The sequence below is a fragment of the Mytilus galloprovincialis genome, chromosome 7 (genome assembly GCF_965363235.1).
Source record: "Mytilus galloprovincialis chromosome 7, xbMytGall1.hap1.1, whole genome shotgun sequence".
Taxonomy (NCBI): Eukaryota; Metazoa; Mollusca; class Bivalvia; order Mytilida; family Mytilidae; genus Mytilus; species Mytilus galloprovincialis.
Genome location: NC_134844.1, coordinates 40,696,960 through 40,718,640, shown reverse-complemented (window position 1 = coordinate 40,718,640; position 21,681 = coordinate 40,696,960). Strand labels below are relative to the sequence as shown.

At 30.6% G+C, this 21,681-nt stretch overlaps 1 protein-coding gene across 2 annotated transcripts in view; it reads right to left on the bottom strand.

The window, feature by feature from the left end:
• Positions 1-21,681, bottom strand: part of LOC143082990 (vesicular glutamate transporter 1-like) — a 64,097-nt gene that overhangs the window by 30,897 nt on the left and 11,519 nt on the right. Inside the window, exon 2 of one of the 2 annotated variants that reach the window (XM_076259069.1) lies at positions 7,033-7,060. The exons of the other annotated variant lie outside the window; for it this stretch is intronic. Within the exon in view, the coding sequence (XP_076115184.1) occupies positions 7,033-7,046 (14 nt within the window). The 5' untranslated portion in view covers positions 7,047-7,060. The remainder of the gene's footprint in view (positions 1-7,032; positions 7,061-21,681) is intronic. 2 annotated transcript variants of the gene reach the window in all.

Sequence of the window (21,681 nt, the reverse complement as noted above, 5' to 3'; positions counted from 1 at the left end):
TATGATGTGAAATTTTAGATTTGAAATAAAACATATTTTCAAGGACACAAGTTTTGAAAACAAAAAAAAAAACCCAACCCAATAAAATGGATTTATCCCCGTGCCTTTTCATTTTATTACTTATTGAAATGTGCTTTATTACAGGATATTTTTTATATAATGAAGAAAAATAATGCATGTTAAAGAAGGCAGAGAGACAACAACATCCTGTTAATAATGTGGTTTGAACAGGAATCTTCTTATCAACAGTCATACTGACGCTTCTAATCAATTGATATTCACTTAATACTTTATAATCATGCAATTTATACATTTATTATTAATTATGTATAGTCTTTCAGATTGCAAGAGTACTCATAAATACTTGTCTGTGGTGACCAAACGATTTTTAATTAGAAAATATGGAGAATAAAAACTGAAAATAAAATAAAAATAATGGGGCGTTGAGCTTGCAAGGTTAATGTTATTGGTATGGAGACCAATGCAATAACATACAAAACAAATTGCATTGAAATGAACCCTTGAAGTATGTAGACACAATTTATATGAAATAGAATTGAGAATGGAAACGGGGAAATGTCAAAGTTACTTATTTTGGATGTTATATATGATATGTACCTTATGAATTATTTGGATAAAAGCAGTTGTAGGATATTGCTTACGAGGAAATATGAACATACACCTCAACAACAAAATGTCACAAGAAAAAGACACCCAACGCACAACATAATATTGTCCGTAACATAATCCAATGTTTTCATAACACGTTTTCTCATTCATTCAAGTTTAAAGTATTTGAGAAAAGGTAAACAATTTGAAAAAAAAAACTATGCATACAATATACTGATGTTTGATTATCTGTACTTTAGTTCCCAGTAACTTTTAAAAGTCATGCTCAATTAGAGTATTTTATATAATCGGCTTTTCGGTAAACAAAGAAATACCAAAGTGTAATTTGCATTCTTCATACTGAAGACATAAATACAAGTGTGTCTTCAAAATTTTATTTGTTTAATTATTAACATTTCATGGAAAAAAACAATCCCACGAGAAAAATATTAAAAGACAAAAAATAGTTCACAAACCATTAAACAGAAAACTAACTTAAAGTTTGAACAGCACGAATATCACGAAACAAAAGGGTTATTTCAAAGGATTGCACATCCTGTGATTACGAAGCACCACACTTCATTAACTGTGTAAATAATTCTTGCCAAACAATAAAATAGGGTCAAAATTTTAAATTAGCTTGTAATAAAAAACTTCAATTATCATATGAATTATCTACAGTTTGAAATGAAAACAAGAAAAAATTTGAAGACGAAGAAGGCTAGATTTTAATTCATCTTTGAAAATGTGTTTTAGTTTCATTTACAATATATAACAATGCTTGATAAAATTTGAATAAATTGCAACCTAATTTTCTTTCTTAATGCTGCTTGTTTTCTTTCATTGTGGCCATCAATGAAAAAGATATAATAAAAATCAAATAAAAAACGGGAAGAACATGACATGGCGTCCGGAAATTGACAACAGAAGAACATCATTGTAAATGGAACTTCAAAGAATAAGATTCTTTCAGAACTTACTTGAAATCCGTCAACCGTAGAACTTCTCTAAGTAGACTTCCCATACCAGTCTTTATTCAGGTAAACGATTGATGTTAGCTTTTGTTGTTATTGAATATACTGTCATTGAACATTGGACTTCGCCAATCTAATTTGTTACCGGTAAATGACTTTGCTATCAATAAAGCTTGACATTTTCAAAGCCTACTCAATGAAAAGTTACAAGGTTTCTTAATACATCTTTTGGCTTTCTATGCATGATGAATTGATTTCTGTCTATATTATAGAATTCAATGTATTCACACAACTTTAAACTACCTTAACTTTCAATTCTTCAGAAAATGGTCTTTATTTCCAATGTCAAACGTAAATATTATTTGTTAACACAGTCATATCCTTTTGTTTTATTTCATATGAAAACAATTAAATTAATGCAGTTTTACTTTACACTGTAACGTCTAGAACAAAAAAAATTTCAACAAAATAATTGCCTTGTCACATAACACTGGTTTTCATTGAATACGAGAGAATGGTCGTTTTCGATTCTATCTCATTATATTCAATGCACGATCACAAGATCCATCTAATTCCATTGAATTTGAAATTAATATCACAGTGTTATTTAGCACCTTTTCCAGGTAAAAGTTGTTGTTTATGAAGACAATAAGATTTGTCCAAGAAGTAGTCTTAAAGACGCCATACGGATTCAGGGCTAATTTATCAAATATCTTTATTCCTATTTATGAGAAAGATCATTTGTACTTAACTTGTCCATAAACAGTTACGTTACGATTCGTAGCCATAGCAAGATGCTTTCAATATTGCGAACCTCAACCATGAAATGAAACTTGTTCAGCTGCAAACAAAGCATCAAACTGCTTTATAACATTGATTTTTAATTACAAACTAAAATAATAGAATATTTATGAAATATAATTGACAAATACATCAATTTCGTTTTAAAGCAGGAATTAAGCCTAAGTAGTGTTTAATATCTATTCAGAGTACGCTGGAACTGGCATAGAGTGAAAATTTCAAATGTGACTCATTGCATTTCAATTAACTTCTAATCACTGTTTCAGACAAAACAAAAATATAATCGTTAACGTTTGACATTAACAAAAGAATATCAAGAATATCTGTAGAGTGGATAAAGGTGAAAATTTATATAATTTTATGTCTAAAACACGCAGTTATTGCTGTTTAACAATAAAGTGAAGAGATAAGGTTCTAACAAAGTTGATCTTACATGAACATGGTTGTACTTTTATGTCCATTTTTGGTTATATAGCTCCTCTTGTTTAAGGTATTTATGCATGACTAATAAATGCTTTGAGTTTAAGAGTTCCCGGTGAAGATAAATATAAAAAACTTTGCCAGACGCACGCACGTTCATAAAGTATTACTTTCTTCTGAAATTCAGCAACAACATTTTCAGAAAAAATTGAGGTCTCGGTTGGGACGACAAAATTATTTTTCAAAATCTAGCCTTTTATGCTTGTTGTTGAAATGGGTTTAAAGTTTGCAGTACCTTTAGAATTGCGAATGAAAATGGGGAATGTGTCAAAGAGACAACAACCCGACCATATAACAGACAACAGCAGAAGGTCACCAACATGTCTTCAATGCAGCTAGAAATTTCCGCACCCGGAGGCGTCCTTCAGCTGGCCCCTAAACAAATATATATACTAGTTCAGTGATAATGAACGCCATACTAAACTTTAATTGTGTAATACTTTATTTTCAGCAATATTTGATATTTTCTTTACAGTATGGGCCTTTCCTTATTGTTGATGGCGAAACGGTTAATCGTAACAACTTCTGAAAATAATAGGACCTTCTCAATTAAGGTTTGTAAATGCTACAGCTGTTCAAATGCATTCATTTAATGCGTTGCAAAATGCTAGTAAAAAGTTTTGAACAAATTCATTGCTTGGTGAAAAACAATTGCAATTTTAGTTCTCATAAGTTTTTTAATTTTTTTTTGTTAATTATTGTGATCAATATAAAATAAGGAGATGTTTCATCATCGTCAATAATACAGCTATCCATTAGAGATTTGTAAGGTTACTTGAAGGATGCTTTGATTCACAACCGATGCAGCAACAATAGCCCAAAACACTTTTTGTTAAGTTTGTGAGTTTAAAGCAGTGTTGCCTCTTTGTTCGTCTAAAATCAATGTAAAAATAATATTCATAACCTACAATTCCAATAAATGCAATGTAAATTATTCCCAGATTAAACATTTTAAGAACACTTGAAGAAGCAGTTCGCTTGTGTAGGAATTATAACTCGTGACGTCATCGCAGTTTATCCGCATTTAAACTTTTATGTTGTCATGACTTTACCAATGAAATAAAACTTAACATATAACATTGAAATGAATGTCATATTTGTTATCATTAGAAATCATGATTATATGTTATCACATTTTTCATTTTGTTTTAAAAGATGTGCATATTCATAATGCTTTTCTAGCTAGATAACGAAGGTGCAATTTATTTATAAACACAATAATAAAAACGCAATACAAATGTTCTCTTTCAAAGCACATTACTCATGTAGCGTGAAGGGTGTTGTATTTCATACTACAATTACCACAAAACACACATAGAAGTATTTCAAAATTGAAAACACAGCAAAGTTAATTTGTTTTTTGAAATTAAAGGCATTAATGGGAGCACACACGCGATAAAATTCTGTCAAACAAGAACACAATCATGACTATAAATAAACCCAACGTGCGAATGAAAACGTAAATATTTTTCTACTCGAGCTAAAACTTGAGGTATATGGACTGCAGGACCACATATTTAGAGCTTTATCTTTTTAGAAATGTTGAATATCGTATTATAGTATTTTTCTTACTCCGACATCAGACAAATAGAATGAAGCACCAAATAATGACTCCAGAAGTTCAAATAAACAGTCGAAATATAATTTCATTTTAAATTTACACTATATGTATTCCCTTGCAGTTGATTAATCATGATGCTGATTGCAATCCTGGAAAAATAATCCAAAGTGACATATGAAAAAGGAAACTCGGAGGAATAACAGAATTTTTGAATCATTCTTCAAAGATGGTTGGCAGCAGTGTTGCTAAGGAGAAAAACAGATCACTGGATATTCATACACTCATAATCAATTTGGAGATGTTCTTTTCGTTTACTGCAGAAGGAAAGATAAAAGAGTCCAACTACCTGGAAAAAGAAGAAAAACAAAAACAAAATAGTAGCATTCTCTTTAAACGATCAAAAGATAGAACTGTTGGTTTGAAGAATCGTTTTGATTTCAGGAATCGATATTAAACAGAAATACTTAAATTAACAAAAACAGTAACATTACAAACAAATAAATTATTGAAGTAATATATTGTTTCAAGATATGCTAGACTATTTTGAAAGCAACAGTTTTTATCAATTGGTCGTTTTAAGAGAATGTACCAGCTGGCCAATTTTCTACGTCAACTTGAAGATTAATACAAAGCGCTTAATCATCTATTGAGAGAAAACAATAACCATTATGACAATCATTTTATCGAAGGTTTTGCCGTAATGACACGTCTGCTGACAGTCAATTGAAAATTGATTGAGACAAAAATTCCCCCTGTCATCGTATTGTCAAAATATATAGCTTTATTACATTAATATGTCAAGAAATGTAGAAAATCAATAACTTTTAAAGACCGACATAACTCTACAGGATGCCATTTCTTAAGTTCCAGAAAATCTTTGTTGACATTTATATTACATATTGTTGAATCCATGGAAAACATAAATGTAGAAGGATTTATGTTATGGGAAAAAAATGAATTGACAAGAGTGAGACAAATAAAAGAATACTAGCAAGGTATGTTTTCTAGGAAAATGATTTAAAATTTACCCAATAAGGAAATAAAGTTGGTTATACAATCAAATCTTAGGCGCTCGAATCCTGCAATTTTCATTTTCATTAACGAATTCTTTAATACGCGGCTATTAAAAAAAAAAAAAAAATAAACAAAGGGAAATCAACAAAAATAATAAGTCAAACCAAAACATACAATAACGGATCAAATGGAAACGATGAAACGAATGACAAAAATCATCAAAAACACTACACAGGAAACTTTACTTAAGCATAAAAAGCAACCTAAACATCTGTGTTGCATGAACACTAAACGCTCATACTATAAAGATTCAAATACAATTATCATTGTCGAGTCACAAAAATTCAAAATTTATAACAAGTAATATATTGGAGGCGACAGTAGTTCAAATCAGAAAAAAATCCATTCAGAATATACAATTAATAATAAGTAAAATCACAAAAATACCGAACTCCGAGGAAAATTCAAAACATAAAATCCCCAATCAAATGGCAAAATCAAAAGCTCAAACGAATAGATAACAACTGTCATATTCCTTACTTGGTTCAGGCATTTTCTTATGTAGAAAACGGTAGATTAAAACTGGTTTATAGCTAGCGCTAAACCTGTCCCTTGTATGAGAGTCGCATCAACTTTAATTATATTGACAAAGATGTGTGAAGAAAACAAACAGACATACATTGAAGACTTGTTGGTGACCTTCTGCTGTTGTCTGCTCTATGGTCGGGTTGTTGTCTCTTTGGCACATTTCCCATTTCCATTCTCAATTTTATAAAAGGTATTAATGTCAAACATAGAGATACAGCAGTCGACATAGTGTTATAATCTTTATTACATAAAAACAAACCAATATGTACCAATGAAGCACAAAAAGGTTAAAAAAAAAAACATGAATAAAACAGAGAAAATTATGTGAACTCAAATTGGAGCGACACCGGCTGCGTCGAAATTGTGTCCCGATACAATCTTGAATAATATGTATCCTTTACATCTATAATGAATTGTTGCCTAATTAAAAATCCTTCAACATCTAATATTTTCATACCGTAAATATGCTGTCTACCACGCAAGCTTCTATACAATACTTCTTTAAAAATAAATATACTCAAGAAACAATTAAATACTATCCATGTATGTAATGCCTGACTTTATCTATGGCATTGTTTGGTATTACTCTATAAATTAGTGAAAAAGTATTAAATAAATCATTGACCTGTAAAATATACAAAAAATATATAGTGCTATTATAAATTTTTATGTGCACTTTAGCGCTAAAAGCTTCTTTGTCTGCTCTTAATGGATACATTTGAAAAATGAAGTCAACATTCAATATTACATAAGAGCATAATTTATGTTGATCAAACAAAAGTAGACTGAGTAAATTGATCCAAACCGTAATTAGAAAAAGCAACAATATTTGATCAATCAGTAATCAAAGGCAATTTCCTGTTTGAATTTCCAGACAATTAATCCACATTGGCTACTTATTTGTGAGGTAATAAAGTGAATAAAACATGCATTTGTGTCCATGGCAATCGTTTGATAAAACATATCTTTTAAAAAAGAAAATTAAATCGAATGTGCACTACCTACCTTGAAATTGCCATTTTCCTATCTTATACTTTTTAAATAAAAAAAAGTTTTATTATGGTTTATTCAAATTTAATGACCTACCATTAAACTGTGGTCAAGAAATAGAGTGTGTCTTAAGAACAACACTGGGTATGTTAATTTTGTTTTACTATTACAGTCGTTTCATCGTTTATAAAAATGCAAATGTTCATAAAATTTAGAAAGGTCAAATCAAGTACAAAGCTTAAGAGAATGAGAATAAAACAGTAATAAAATAAAAACGAATAAGTTTTATTCTGAATGTTCAACAATTTAAAAAAAAATCAGTGTATAATTCGCTTGTGCAAAAGACTATACAGATGCATAGAAAAATAACACGTGATATGATTTTTACTTCCGAATGGAAGAAGTCACGAATCACAAACCCTCAGTATTATACGTGCATTTTTATCTTAATTGACCGATATCCAGCCTGGTTTATATTTTATTTAAATAATGGCGGTTAATGTACTACGGAGTCAAGAGTGGATATATAAGTTCTATATTGTAACATTCACGCTATTTTCCTTAATATAACCATGTCAATCACGTTGCGCTCTGTCTCGTTAAGGACGTCTGCTCAGCAAGACGTTTATCAACACAAATCATTAGTTCATTTTGCTTTAAACAACAGGAAAGAAACAAATCCTTTAATTATCTAGCACCTATAGAATACCACAGATTGACACGAATATAACCATTATATAGTTTACATTGAAAAGATTTCAACGTCGAGATACAACTGCATTGTAAACATTTCAAAAGGAACTGTACTACTAATATTTCCGATTCATCTTTGCATCACGTTACTATAATCTCTTAATGTGTTAATGTAAAATATCTGTCAAAATATGTCAAAGGTAAATTAAATGTTTTACTTAAAAGTTACGTGGATAAAGATAGAAATAGAAAAAAAAACTAATTAGAAACGTATAGATATTGAATAATGATTTAAAAAGAATCATTTGTACATATACGTATACTATGAAAACAAAACAAAAAACAATTGAGGACACGAGGCTAATATTCTTGTATGTTAGACGAACGTTTCATCTACACAGACTCATCTACGATGCCCAGCTAAAAAAAGGAAGTACGTCTCATCTGAGACGTTCAAATAAAAAAGGTTAAGGGACAATAAAGCAAGTTTGAGGTACATCGAGGACTAAAATAGATTCCGAACGGTTTTGCAAAAAACAGCTATGGTTATCTATTCTTAGTACACAACACTTTGAATATGTCATACAATTCAAAATTATGTATACAGTTTCAAAAAAGTATGTATACAGTTTCAATAAATATAACAATATCAAAGATAAAGCATCTCAACACATAATTGATTACTACCGGGATATGTATATCGAATATTCCTACAACACGTCTATTTTGTGTATGTTATAAAACGAAATCCCGTTTTTAATATTATCTAAAAACGTAGGAAGATATGCTAATTTTGTCGAGAAATTATCAATTAAAATGGAAAAATTTATACATATTTCGGAAAAAAGGAAATTAAACAATTGAGGGGTTTCCCTAATGGATTTTTCAATTGAACGTACTTTTATCATTCGATTGATCGTGAATAAAATAGATGGATTGAGTGCTCTAATACAAGTGTTACCCAAGTACAAAATTGAAAAATGAGTACCTGATCAGTGCTTTTTTTCTTGTATCATAATCTGTTAGTACTCAGGGAATTTGGCATTAACGGTTGATTTTGGAAAGTCTTTGTCTTATTCAAACTAAAGATGATTTAAAGATTCTCATACGATTAGACATGTTTCTATTGTTTAAGATTATGATGATTTCTAGATATATAATAGTCCGTTTGTTTTTTTTGAGTGATTTTCCACTATTGAACACTCCATTTATATTCTTAAAGTTTCAGATTGCTATTTTACTCAGAACAGGTGGATAAGCTCATATAAACCACTGTATAAAGTAAGAGAGTAGAATAAACTCATCATATATACCAGGAACTTTATCGGAGTTTGTTTAAAGTTTATTTCATTAGCTTACATAACTCGACTACATACCTGCTTAATTAAACTACATTAAAGGTTTTTATACACAATGTGAAGGTTGGTTTTATTGTTTGTTCTAGTTATAACAAGACTAAAACTAGATACAAATATGCTAGTACGATGTAAGATAAATCACTTGGGAATAGTTTTAAGATAATGGATGGATAGTTTACGTTTAAATGCATTGGGAAATATTCATAGTCAGGACGACATTCTAAATGGAGAACGGTTTAGTTTGATTTTAAATGCTTGTTAAGGAAATTATGTCACCTTACATGGAAACATTATTTTTACATCAAGCCAACAAGACTTTTCCGTTACTTCCAAAATGTCGTGCTATATGTCATAAAGGAACAATCACTTTTCAGTCAGAAAGTCCACCTACGCACTCGAGTCTAGCACGGATCCCCAGACCACATAAATGGTTCTGAATAACTTAAGGAAAATTATATGCAAAAGTTGTGCAATAATCGTTGAAAAATAGCAAATTTAAAACATAGAATCATAGAATTTCTATTACGTTGTTTGCACTCATCAATACATTGAAAATAGAAAAAAAACAAGTATTAAGCTTTATATTTGCTTCTGAGATCAATGTAAACATCTATGAAAATATTTTTCTATCAGACATCAAATACATTTTGATTAGTTCCTAATGCATCTTAAAATGTTTCTATATACGGCGTGTTCTACGTCCTATTAAGTCATTAATAAGAAAGGTACATGCGTATAATGTCGGACTAAATAAAATAATGTTTTCCTTGTCAACACCATCCAGATCAATTAAGTGTTCGTCTGTATATCGACTACAAAATAGTTTTACCAATATATCTAGTACTCATCACATTCCAAGCTGCAAATCGGTATTGTTCTGATCCTATCATGATCTTATGTAGTCATGATTATTATTGATGGGGTTTAAAAGCCTTACAATGACCCGTTTATGAAATGGTTTATGTTTTGTTATACATCTCATTGGGTTTTTACTGACTTAGAGTAAAAGCCTATTTTACAAAAGGATGCTTTATAACCATATCAATACTTCATCCTTCAGTTCTGATGTGAAGCGATATTCACAAGAGAATAGAAAATATACACGAAGACTACAAATTGTATCATTAATAATATTACATTGAATGAATAATTAAATTAAAAATAATAAAAAAAAAAAAAACACATCTAAGATACCAGGCTAACAATTTCGTATGCCAGATCAGAATAATTTTCTACAAAAGTCATCAAATGAATTAACTCTCTGTTCACTTGTTGAAACTTTTAAACAATTTGTTTAGCTATGGCTCAGACATGGACGTAAATGAGAAATTACAATTAAGGAATGACTGTAATATTTTTTCTGTCTATGAAGAAATAACATAAAAAATTTGGTGCACACTGAATAACGCGCGTATGTTATTTCGAATAGACAGAAAAAATATTACAGTCATTTCTTATAATTTAATTCTAAATTCCATTTTAAACCGTAGAAAACCATGAAAAAACGTTGATGACGTCACGGTCACATGACTAAATTATGTCTATGGGCTCATAACAAAATAACGTCAGCCAATCAGCAGACGCGTTACATCCAAAATTAAATTATTACCTTATATATGAAAATTATTTAGTGTTTTTAAACGTTGAAGAAAAATATCATTTACAGTGAATATGACTTCTAAGGAGAAGTATGCTGCCAAAAGGTTAAAGTACCTCTTCGTTTAATCACTATTAACAAAAAAACTTATTAACGCGTCGACACAAATTTGTTGCATTGTTTTTAAACAACTGTTAATTTGAATAAGAAAGATATATTGATGATGACGTAAGCAGTCTGTTGCTATTGCCTACAAGACAAACTTGCATACTCCATATATTTTGTGTGAATGCATTATTACAAGATATTTATCGCTTTTAGTTTCGCACATATTTCTTCTTAAACTGTAATTCTTTATGTCGTTACTAAGCTCTCTGGGACCCGAGAGACCTAATTCAAAGGAAATCAGTCTTCTCTGCATAGCATAGGAAAACTTAATCAATCTACCCGAACCTACAGGGACTTTCTATCTAGTAATATTTCCGTTAATCTAGAACATCGTCAGTTTTAATCTAAATCATCCGTAGGCTATATTGTCTTATAACATGCGCAAGTAAACGTATATTCCAATAACAATGCCCACGGTATGTACAAAGATTTGTAAAGACGCTGTGTAAATTCTGTCTCTTTTAATTACTTGTACCGACAAACTGAACAAATTAGATTTTAGCAACAGATTCATTTCTTCAAAATCTGGCATCAAATTTGTATCAAATAACATACCACCACATACAACAATCAAAAATAAAAGAAATCAGCCGTTCTGTATGTATGAATATAGAAATGTATACAGACAGAATGTAAATGATGTCAGTACTTTAAAATGAGAGTAAACAAGAGGCTGTCACAACGACAGCAAACCGGATTTATTAATATTTATTTGTGTCCTGGCAATATCACAAGAACCATTACTGATGAATGGTGAAAGTGAAAATCGTCAATATCAAATTTGACCCCCATTTTATCATCAGTATCAACATCTTAAAATTTGAAAAGCTTAGATTGAATGGTTCATAAGTAAATGCAACAACGTGAATGGAAACGCCATTTCACAATCTTTCAAGAACCATAACTCCTGAACGGTAAAAGTCAAAATCGCCATTATTGAACTTGACCTCCATTTTGTCATCAGTAACAACATATTAAAATTTGGGAAGCTAAGGTAGAACAGTTCATGCGTAAATGCACGGACACGACTGGAAACTCCATTTTTCAATCTTTCAAGAACCATAACTCCTGAACGGTAAAAGTCAAAATCGCCATTATTAAACTTGACCTTCATTTAGTTGTCAGTAACAACATATTAAAATTTTAAAAGCTTTGGTTGAACGGTTTATGAGTTAATGCACGGACAACATTTGATTGCCGCCCGTATGCCCGCCCGCCCGACCGACCGCCCGCCCGCCGTACATCCCCCAAATCAATAACCGACACTTTTGTCACAAAAATCCGGTTAATAAAAACCTCATACCTGTATAAAGTATAAAAAATGGTATCATTGATGAGTTTATAGATGACAGTGTTAGTTGACGTTTCAAATCACCAAGGATATCACCAACTTTTTTTTTTGTTTTGAAATAAAATATCGCTGATGTGTTCATTTTATTTTAAAATGCGGTTTACAAACTGTTGAATTAATCGAAGCACTGTTGTTTTCTACCTCTAGGTAAAGTTTGCATTTATCTTGTATGATGATTTTGACGTATTCTCTATGTGCACAAGAGTCAGTACTAGGAACACATTTTAAAATCGAGGCGAGACAACAATGTCCAAATAAAAACCATGAATTAAAGAAAGGCCGTCCTTAACACATAATATTAAGATCGGGCAATACAATTTACACAAAAAACAATGCGGTGAGTTACAGCTTTCCGTTGTAATGGCTAACCAAGGCTCATACCAGCTTTATGTATTGAATCTTAGATAACAATTTGATAAAATATCTCAATAAAAGAAATATGTTATCTAAATTATTATATAAAATATTTGATAAACATTAATGTATCTAGGTATATTAATGCTGATAAGCAACAACGAATACCATTTAGCAAGTACGTATGGTCGTATTTGTTGAAAATGAAGGGAATATTTCATGAAATATATTGCAAATATGTTATTCAGGTAGGCCTTCAAAAATGTGCGTTTTATATTGTTTAGATTGCTCTTAGTTTTGTTGTAAAATGGCATGAAATTAAATATTTGCACATTTGATTTCAGCTGAGAATATAAGCAAATGAAAGTTAATAATAATGAATTATAATTATTTGTTTTTGCCATTTTACGTTTTCTTTTCTTTGTGTTTTTTTTCTTTTTTGTGAATGGTCTCAAATTTGCAATTACCGCATAAAAATATACAACTCTTTCATAAAATTTTATAAAAATTCGTTGTTCGAAACCATATCAGAACTCCAAATTTAGTAAAAAAGATATTATTATCATATGATCATGAGAAGCCTGTGGTTCAATTGTTGTCGTTGGGTCAGGTCTGTCGTATTTATTTTTTATAAATTGTATTGTTATAAATTACAGCGATAGTTTTTAGGTTTGATTGTTTTCGTTTTTCATGCAAGGCCCTTATAAGACGAATATACGGTATAGTTGTTGTAGCATTTTTGATGACCGTACGATGACCTTCAAATTCTTATATTCACAATATTTGACCCTGGTGAATAGTTGTCTCATTGGCAACAATACAACATCTACTCTTTTTTATATTGATATGAATCTCACTTGTTTGGCTTTTCATCGTATTTCAATTTTTGCCATTGCGTTGGGTTTTTAATTTATCAGTTTGAATGTCCTTTTGTTATCTTTTTGTCTCTCTATCACTGTGATGATTGTTCAGAATCTCTTAATATTATTAGAAAACCAAAGAAAACCTATTTGTCGTCATAAACGGTATCGTGTTGTCGAAATAAAAGACAGGTCTTATCTCTATTTTGTTTCATCCGGTAGAACAATTTAATTAAAACAGCATAGGCTAAATTAATAAGCAATCCTTGTGCTATTTGCCGTCAAATTGATGATATTTGATGTATATTTGTACCATTCTAATTGCAGCAGACTCCTTTGATTCTCAGGAGGAAATAATATTACAATAATTATTGTAGACACTTAATATAATTACGATTGATTTGTTACCTTTTGTGGAGAACCAAGGGATGAATAGTTATAACATTCATAGCACTTTGGCAGTTCTGGAAATCATCATGTATACATACATCGAACTCAATATCAATCACAAGTCATTAAATTTAATAATATATCAGCATAGCATACACAAAAATCATCATTTATACATACATATATATACCAATCGACCTCAATATCAAACAAAAGTTGTGCATTTTCTGTCATACAAGAGAGAGATTAGGCCACACCAATTTGATTAATAGTTCTTTGGATTTTCCCGCTCCTGTTTTGGAGAAATTGACTTTTCAATAAAAAAAAATATTACCACTTCCGCAAATTTTTGGGCCGCATGCCGCTCAAAAATTAGTTTATCCTTGACATTTTTTTTTCTCATAGACGTTTTCTTGTGCATATATTGCTCCGATTGATTCAAACGCACGTGTGATAAATCGATTTGTTAATAAAAGGTCAAAAATCGTGATGACAACATGAAGTTGTGTCAGATCATTGCATAGGACAAGTAGTTATTAAACACACAGTTATTTGAAATAGATTTCATTTCACCTGTTCTAAAAGACAAAATAAAAAAATCTTTTGTTAGACGACCACGATCACAACAGTACTCGTTAGAACTGCTCATTGTCATTCCCGATCATTATTTCAACAGACATAGTCCGAGATTAATCTGATGTACAACGGCTGTTTAGCCAGACAAGATATGGTGTTTTTGTCCAACGGTCCCAGCTTGTCAGACAAAACAGCAGCTTGACGTCAGAGTAATCTCGGACTATAACAGACAAAGATAGAGCTATCTGTCTTGGATGAAATTGATATTAATATTCACACGATTTAAAAAAAATGACATATTAATCCAATTTTGTTGAAAATCCATATCCCCTTGTTAGTTTATTGACATACACTCAGAACTCTTTTGTAATGGACAATTTAAGAGTTCCGATATTCAAAACCAAAGAGGTGGTGGCCTGCAAATAATAATAAGGCATGTATTATTGGTCCAACCACTTCCAGTTTGAGATACATTTCAGGTTACTGGGGCAAAAGGAAAATGTATTTTGCCAAATCAAAATAATGCATGTGAATGTGGATTAATGACTTAATGTACAATATATTTTAAGGGAATGTTTCATTACACTGAGATCTACATGCATAGCAATATAACTATTTTACTCAAGATGTTGTTGAAATATTCACCTCAGTCGCTCATTATGTTGATCCTGTTATGGAGAAATAGTTCCAACTAGATGCCAAGCAGCCAATAAACAATCACTAGTATATACGAAAACAACTGTATCAAAGATATTGAATATTTTTAAAGGGCTTTTTTTTATATATACACATAGCTTAATTTTATTCCATACAATATATTTACCTAACTAACATAATTACTCCAGCTAAACTTTATCCGCTTTGCCTCCTTAATATATACACATGTGTGATTTTAAATAGAAATTCACGCAGTTTAAGCTTATTTGACGAAAATAATCAAAATTATACTAAACCAAAGCAAACCAGAAAGTTTGGTATGGTATAGACTGTACTGCAGGCACAAACACATCAAATTATATGCGTAAGAGCATGTTTCTGCTCTTTTTTCTTTGAAGTTACCCACTTTTAACATAAATTTCTATAATGCACATTTAAAAAAAATTATACCGCTCGCTCCACTACTAGAGCACCCGCCTCAACAAAACTCATTTTCAAGAATTTATTACAACCAAAAATATTTCGCTCGCTCGCCCCATATTTTTTGGAGCTTTTGTCCAAAGAACTATTAATCAAATTGGTGTGGCCTTAGCTAGATTAAATAAAACTAAGTTGAATCTACATTCTTAAAAGGAAATACCTATACCAAGTAAAGATTATGACAGTTGTTTTTCCATTTCTTAGATATGTTTGAGCTTTTGATTTTGTCATTTAGGAAATGACCTTTCCTTTTTGAAATTTTGTATTTTTGTTATTTTACTTTATACATATATTCACCAATCGAATTAAGGAGGTAGACCTAGGTTAAGGGAAATAACTCTTAAAATCATCAGTACGTTTATGTCAACCATTTTTTAAGAATATATTCTAAGCTTCTAGGTTACATAGATTATTTTAAATCTGTTTCAGGTAAATGCTTAAAATACATGGATGAACTTGACTTTTACAAACGCTTAACTGATTTAAAGAGTTATCTCCCTGAACCAAGGTCTACCCCCTTAAATACCAAACAAAACATCCGTATTTTCATGTATGTATATTTACAATTTTTTTTATTACAAAAGTAAGATAGAAGGAGTATAGAAAATTATAATTATTGTAAATTCAAAGTGTTTCAAAACATCCAAATGTAAAGTAATCTCCCATTTGAATTTCCCTAAGCAAATTGGAACTAGTGAACTAGCAAGAGGTCCTTAATATCGATCGTTTAGCTGTTTATGGTTATTATAAATCAGACTAATATGATAGAATATGTTAAAATTGTTAAATTTCCCTAAAAAATCAAACAACTTATTACATGCAATAAGTGATCAGTATAACATAAACATTTGCCATTGTTCTTCAAATACGAAATGATCCCCATTTCTCAAAATTTAAAAATAATGCCTACTATAGAAAATAAGCTACTTTTCTAAAAATGAACGATGTAATATGTTTTACACACACATTCACATATGAAAAAGCAAAATAACAAAAACCCGAACTAAAAGGAAAATTCAAAACTGATAATCCCTTATCAAAAGACAAAATGAAAACTTAATCACATGAAACGAATGGAAAATAACTTTCATACTCCTGACTTGCTATAATTATTTCCTTACGTAGAAAATGGTGGTTTAAACCTGGTTTTGTATCTAACGAAACCTCTCACTTGTAAGACATTCGCATAGAATAAAACAATGTTTTGAATTGTATATACCCTGCATCATTGGACAGAAGATCCTTTCCTGTTGAAACCCTCTTTTTCTATTATTTTCACAATCAGAAAATATTAAGTCTTAAATGGAAATTTTCATTTTATCATCAGCTAATCAATATTTCATCCTTTCAGTAAATTTTCAGACTTATTCACTGCGGTAAATTCAGACAATCTCAATTTTATAAGCGTTTCAGACATTGCAGTAGGATTTTGATGTGTACAGGTAAATAACATCTACTGAGCAGTCTGGACTCAAAATGAACAGATCTAAATTGACTGGGTCGATGCCACTGCTGGTGGACGTTTAGTCCAGGAGGGTATCACCAGCCCAGTAGTCAACACTTCGGTGTTTACATGAATATCAATACGGTGGTCATTGTTATAAATTTCCTGTTTACAAAACTGAATTTTTCGAAAAACTAAGGATTTCCTTATCCCAGTCATAGATTACCTTAGCCGTATTTGGCACAACTTTTTGGAAGTTTAAATCCTCAATGCTCTTTAAATTTGTACTTTTGTGGCATATAAATATTTTGATATGAGCGTCACTGATGAGTCTTGTGTAGACAAAACGCGCGTCTGGCGTACTACATTATAATCCTGGTACCTTTGATAACTATTGACTCGAATGCCTGACCAAAATTGTACAAACACTGAATTAACCCAAAACTCATTTTGTTTTCTTTTACTACATATATATGAAAAAGCTATACAGGTAAAATAATTAATGATAACTGTTCCAAATTCCTCAAATAAGTGAAGATAAATTTGATCAAAAGAATAACCTTATCAAATATATACTATAAGTTCACTCAATCTGATTAAAATCTCCTGGAATACTAAGATTCAAAATGTTCTTTCTATACAGTCTGGGAGATATAAAATGACAGCATATAAGACTTATCATCATATCAAGGGATCAAAACAAAATGAAAGCAATAATCCTCTTAGGTAGGCAGAATTCAATGTGATATTATCATAGAATTATAATGTGGGGACATCTTCAGCTATTTTCGAACATGATGAAGATGGTATTTTTTTTGTGCTTTGCATTTTGTCACTAATATGTCTGAAATAATAATATGGTTTTGGTCGTGAAAGAAATGATTAAACGAAATCATAAACATTTTATGCTAATTCTAAAATGCCATGACAACCATTGGGGGAAACACTTTAGTCAGAATTAATAAAAATGTTAAATTAACAGACATTTCTTCCAGATAAACATACATGTGATTTGAACGCGTAAGACATGTGATTCGAGAACAACCGTTTAAATTACCAGATGGGGTTAAACGGAATAGCCGAGGTCGTCTTACGTCATTTCTCTCAGAGTTAACTCTGGAGTGTTACCCCTTTTGTTGTCATGTGATGGACCAATCTTATCCTTGAACTCTTCTGACCTGTGTTGGTTTAAATATTTCCTGGTGGGTGGATTGTTTACCTGCATTCATAGATTGGTTCTTAAAACATTTGTATCTTCATTCTTCAATCATGTATAATGTAATCTGTCCATTAGCAGGTAAAGTTTTTAGAAACAGAAAACGGAAGTACATGATTTACGTTGGTAGTTGCAATGAACGTTTCTAATGTTCAATTCTGTTGATTTAATTGATAAATTTCATAATGTTTGCTAATGGATAGGAATCGGTTGGTTTAAAATATCAAATCAATGAATTACATTAGAACTGAAACATCATTTAATTTATTTATAAAATTAAAATAACTTCTAATGAGTTTCTATTTGCGATTCATTTTAGAGTGTATCAATTTCTATGTATCTCTATAGATAGAGGATTGTAATGTTCATCCAAAAGGCAATACTTAATTATTGAAAATCAAATGTATTGGATAGGGAATCAATTCAACGTTATATGTGATGTTAAATGTAATGAAAAGTATAGATACCCTTGTTTGCTTGGTATAGATTTATGATTCAGATGATATCAGTGTTTGGTCAGTTCATTGATGTATCATGTAGTCAAATACAATTAAGATTTAGAAATAAAGGGGTAGCGTTCGATTGATGTTCTGAAAAGGTAAATTAGTGAAGACTTTTTTCGCCCTGAAATTGTTTAATTAGGTCTTTCCACTTTTCCGTGGAAAGACCTATTGGATTTCTTCTGATTATTATTATTTTTTTTTCTTCCGCCTAATTTTTTTCCTTCACTGTTTTTTTGTTTCGCAAGATGTCGCTTTGATATTTGGAATATGATATCAAACAGGTATACGCTTTTGAAACCAACTCTGCTTAACTGAATACTTTCCCTTATAAGAGTTATCTGTTTTTCTTGTGTCCACTTCTCCTTCGCAACCGTAAAAGATTACGACAAATTTATTTTACCAAATTGCTCGTTATATCCTCAGAATGTTCTGTTTCATTTTGACCGAAGCCGTATAGAGATTCCATATGAGAGTTAGTTCCCCTTTTGTATTTGAAATTTTGAAATGTATTTTAAACTGGAAAACCATAAGTGATAGAGACCTAGGGTCTTTTGATTTGAGATCCTTGGTCCAAAAAAATGAAAATTAGGTCAAGGTCAAAGGTCAAGGTCATATTCTAAATTTTGATTTTGGCTTATTTTCACTCATTTTCATTAACCTTATAAGATATCGACAAATTATTTTTACTAAATTGTTAGTTGCGACATGTTGTAACATAATAATTTTGGTTGAAAGGGTGCGTAGACAATAAATGGGAGTTTTAGCCCCTATCACATCTAAAATTATGCGTAAAGTGATATAACTTATTAACCATAAAATTAAAATTAATAAAATTAAAATAAAATTAAAATTAATATTAGAGACCTAGGGTCTTTCAATTATAGATCCTTGGTCCAAAAAAATGAAAATTAGGTCAAGGCCAAAGGTCAAGGTCATATTCTAAATTTTTGATTTTGGCTTATTTTCACTAATTTTCATTAACCTTATAAGATATCAACAAATTATTTTTACTAAATTGTTAGTTGCGACATGTCGTTACTTAATAATTTTGGTTGAAAGGGTGCGTAGTCAATAAACAGGAGTTTTAGCCCCTATCATATCTAAAATTATGCGTAAAGTGATATAACTTATTTACCATACATATTAGAGACCTAGGGTCTTTTGATTTGAGATCCTCAGTTTGTGACCTTGAAATTGAGGTCAAGGTCAGAGGTAAATTTGACGTTCTAGATTATGACCTTTGCTTAAAATTCATATCTATACATCATAAAGCCATAGGAACTGACATTTTAGACTGATTTTTAATATTTTAATATCAAAATAGATATTTACTGGTGGAAAGACCTTCAATTGTTCTCTGAACAATTGGTTTTTAATTTCTCTTTACATCAGTATTCTATTAGTTTTTACAGTATTAAATGAAAAAAGAAATTAGAGAAGAAATCACAGCTCATTCATTTAGGGTGATATTTTGCATATGACCTCAAAATTGAGTGGTTCAATGCAAAGAATTATCCATTATCAACATGGAGCAAAACACGATATTAACGGCTGTCTTAACTTGAAGTGACATAGAACCTTTTATGTCCATGAAAAAGACCTCACTGTGCTATGCAGATGACGAACAGCAAAAAAAGCGGTTTCCTTGCCTTAGGTTGTGTCAATTGTATTTAGTAATAGTGTGTCATATTCTAATACACCGATTACCTTCCTTTTCTGCATTTTCTTTTGAAAACTTTGATAAAAAAAAACAATGATGATTCAGAGCTGTTATTTTTGGACAAACAGTATTTGATAGTATAAAACACCTTATCGAAAATGATGATAGTTGAAGGATACTGAGAGAGGAAATGTGTCAGCAAGCTACAGGAATATTACCGTACATGTTATTGAGGATACACTTCTTCGAAGGAAAGACCATTACCCATCTAATAAAACGTTTTGATGAAATAGTTCCATGGAAATTGCATAACACTATAATTTATTCTAGCATTAAGATAAGATTCATTTGATTTTTTTTCTGGGCAAGCTTTCAGTATAAATAAGGCTGTTTCTCATTTGAACTGACATTTTCAATTCTTATAATCTAACATTTAGATAAAATTCATTTGACTTCTTTTCTGGGCAAGTTTTCAGTATAAATAAGGTTGTTTCTTATTTGAACTGACATTTTTAATTCTTATAATCTAACATTTAGATAAAATTCATTTAACTTCTTTTCTGGGCAAGTTTTCGGTATAAATAAGGCTGTTTCTTATTTAAATTGACCTTTTCAATTCTTTTAATCTGATATTAAGATAAGATTCATTCAAGTGACTTCTTTTCTGGGCAAGCTTTCAGTATCAATAAGGCTGTTTCTTATTAGAACTGACATTTTTAATTCTTATAATCTAACATAAGATAAAATTCATTTGACTTATATTCTGGGCAAGTTTTCAGTATAAATAAGGCTGTTTCTCATTCGAACTGACTGACTCTTTTGGTCATAGATATTACTTAAATAATGTCGCATCGTGATTACAATGTGAAAAAACATTGATGTTAATATGACCGGTGGCCAGTGGATGAAACTGACAACAAATCAATTACATTCGACTTATTCTGTTGAAATTGATATGGACTCATCAATGACGGGGAAATAATATACGTGCCAGAAATCCAAAACAAAGCTTATCTATGACTCTGAATAGAGAAGATGTTCTACCGGAAATATTGTTCATTTAAAGCGCAGATATGATTCTGATTGTTGTGTCATTCACCATTTTAATAAAGACCAAATTATGTTTTGCTTTTAAATGTGCGAATGTCGTTTACTGATTGACAATATTCTTTGCTTTCTGTCATTCAATCTATTCTCTTGGTATCTTTGTACAAACATAATAAGTCATCTACACAAATTAATACTTCTCTGAGCATTAAAAGTTAATGAATTATAAATGAATTTTCAAATGCATCGAAGCTTTAATAATCGGCACGAATTCTAATAGTTCTATGCGTGAATTGTACGTTGTTTAATA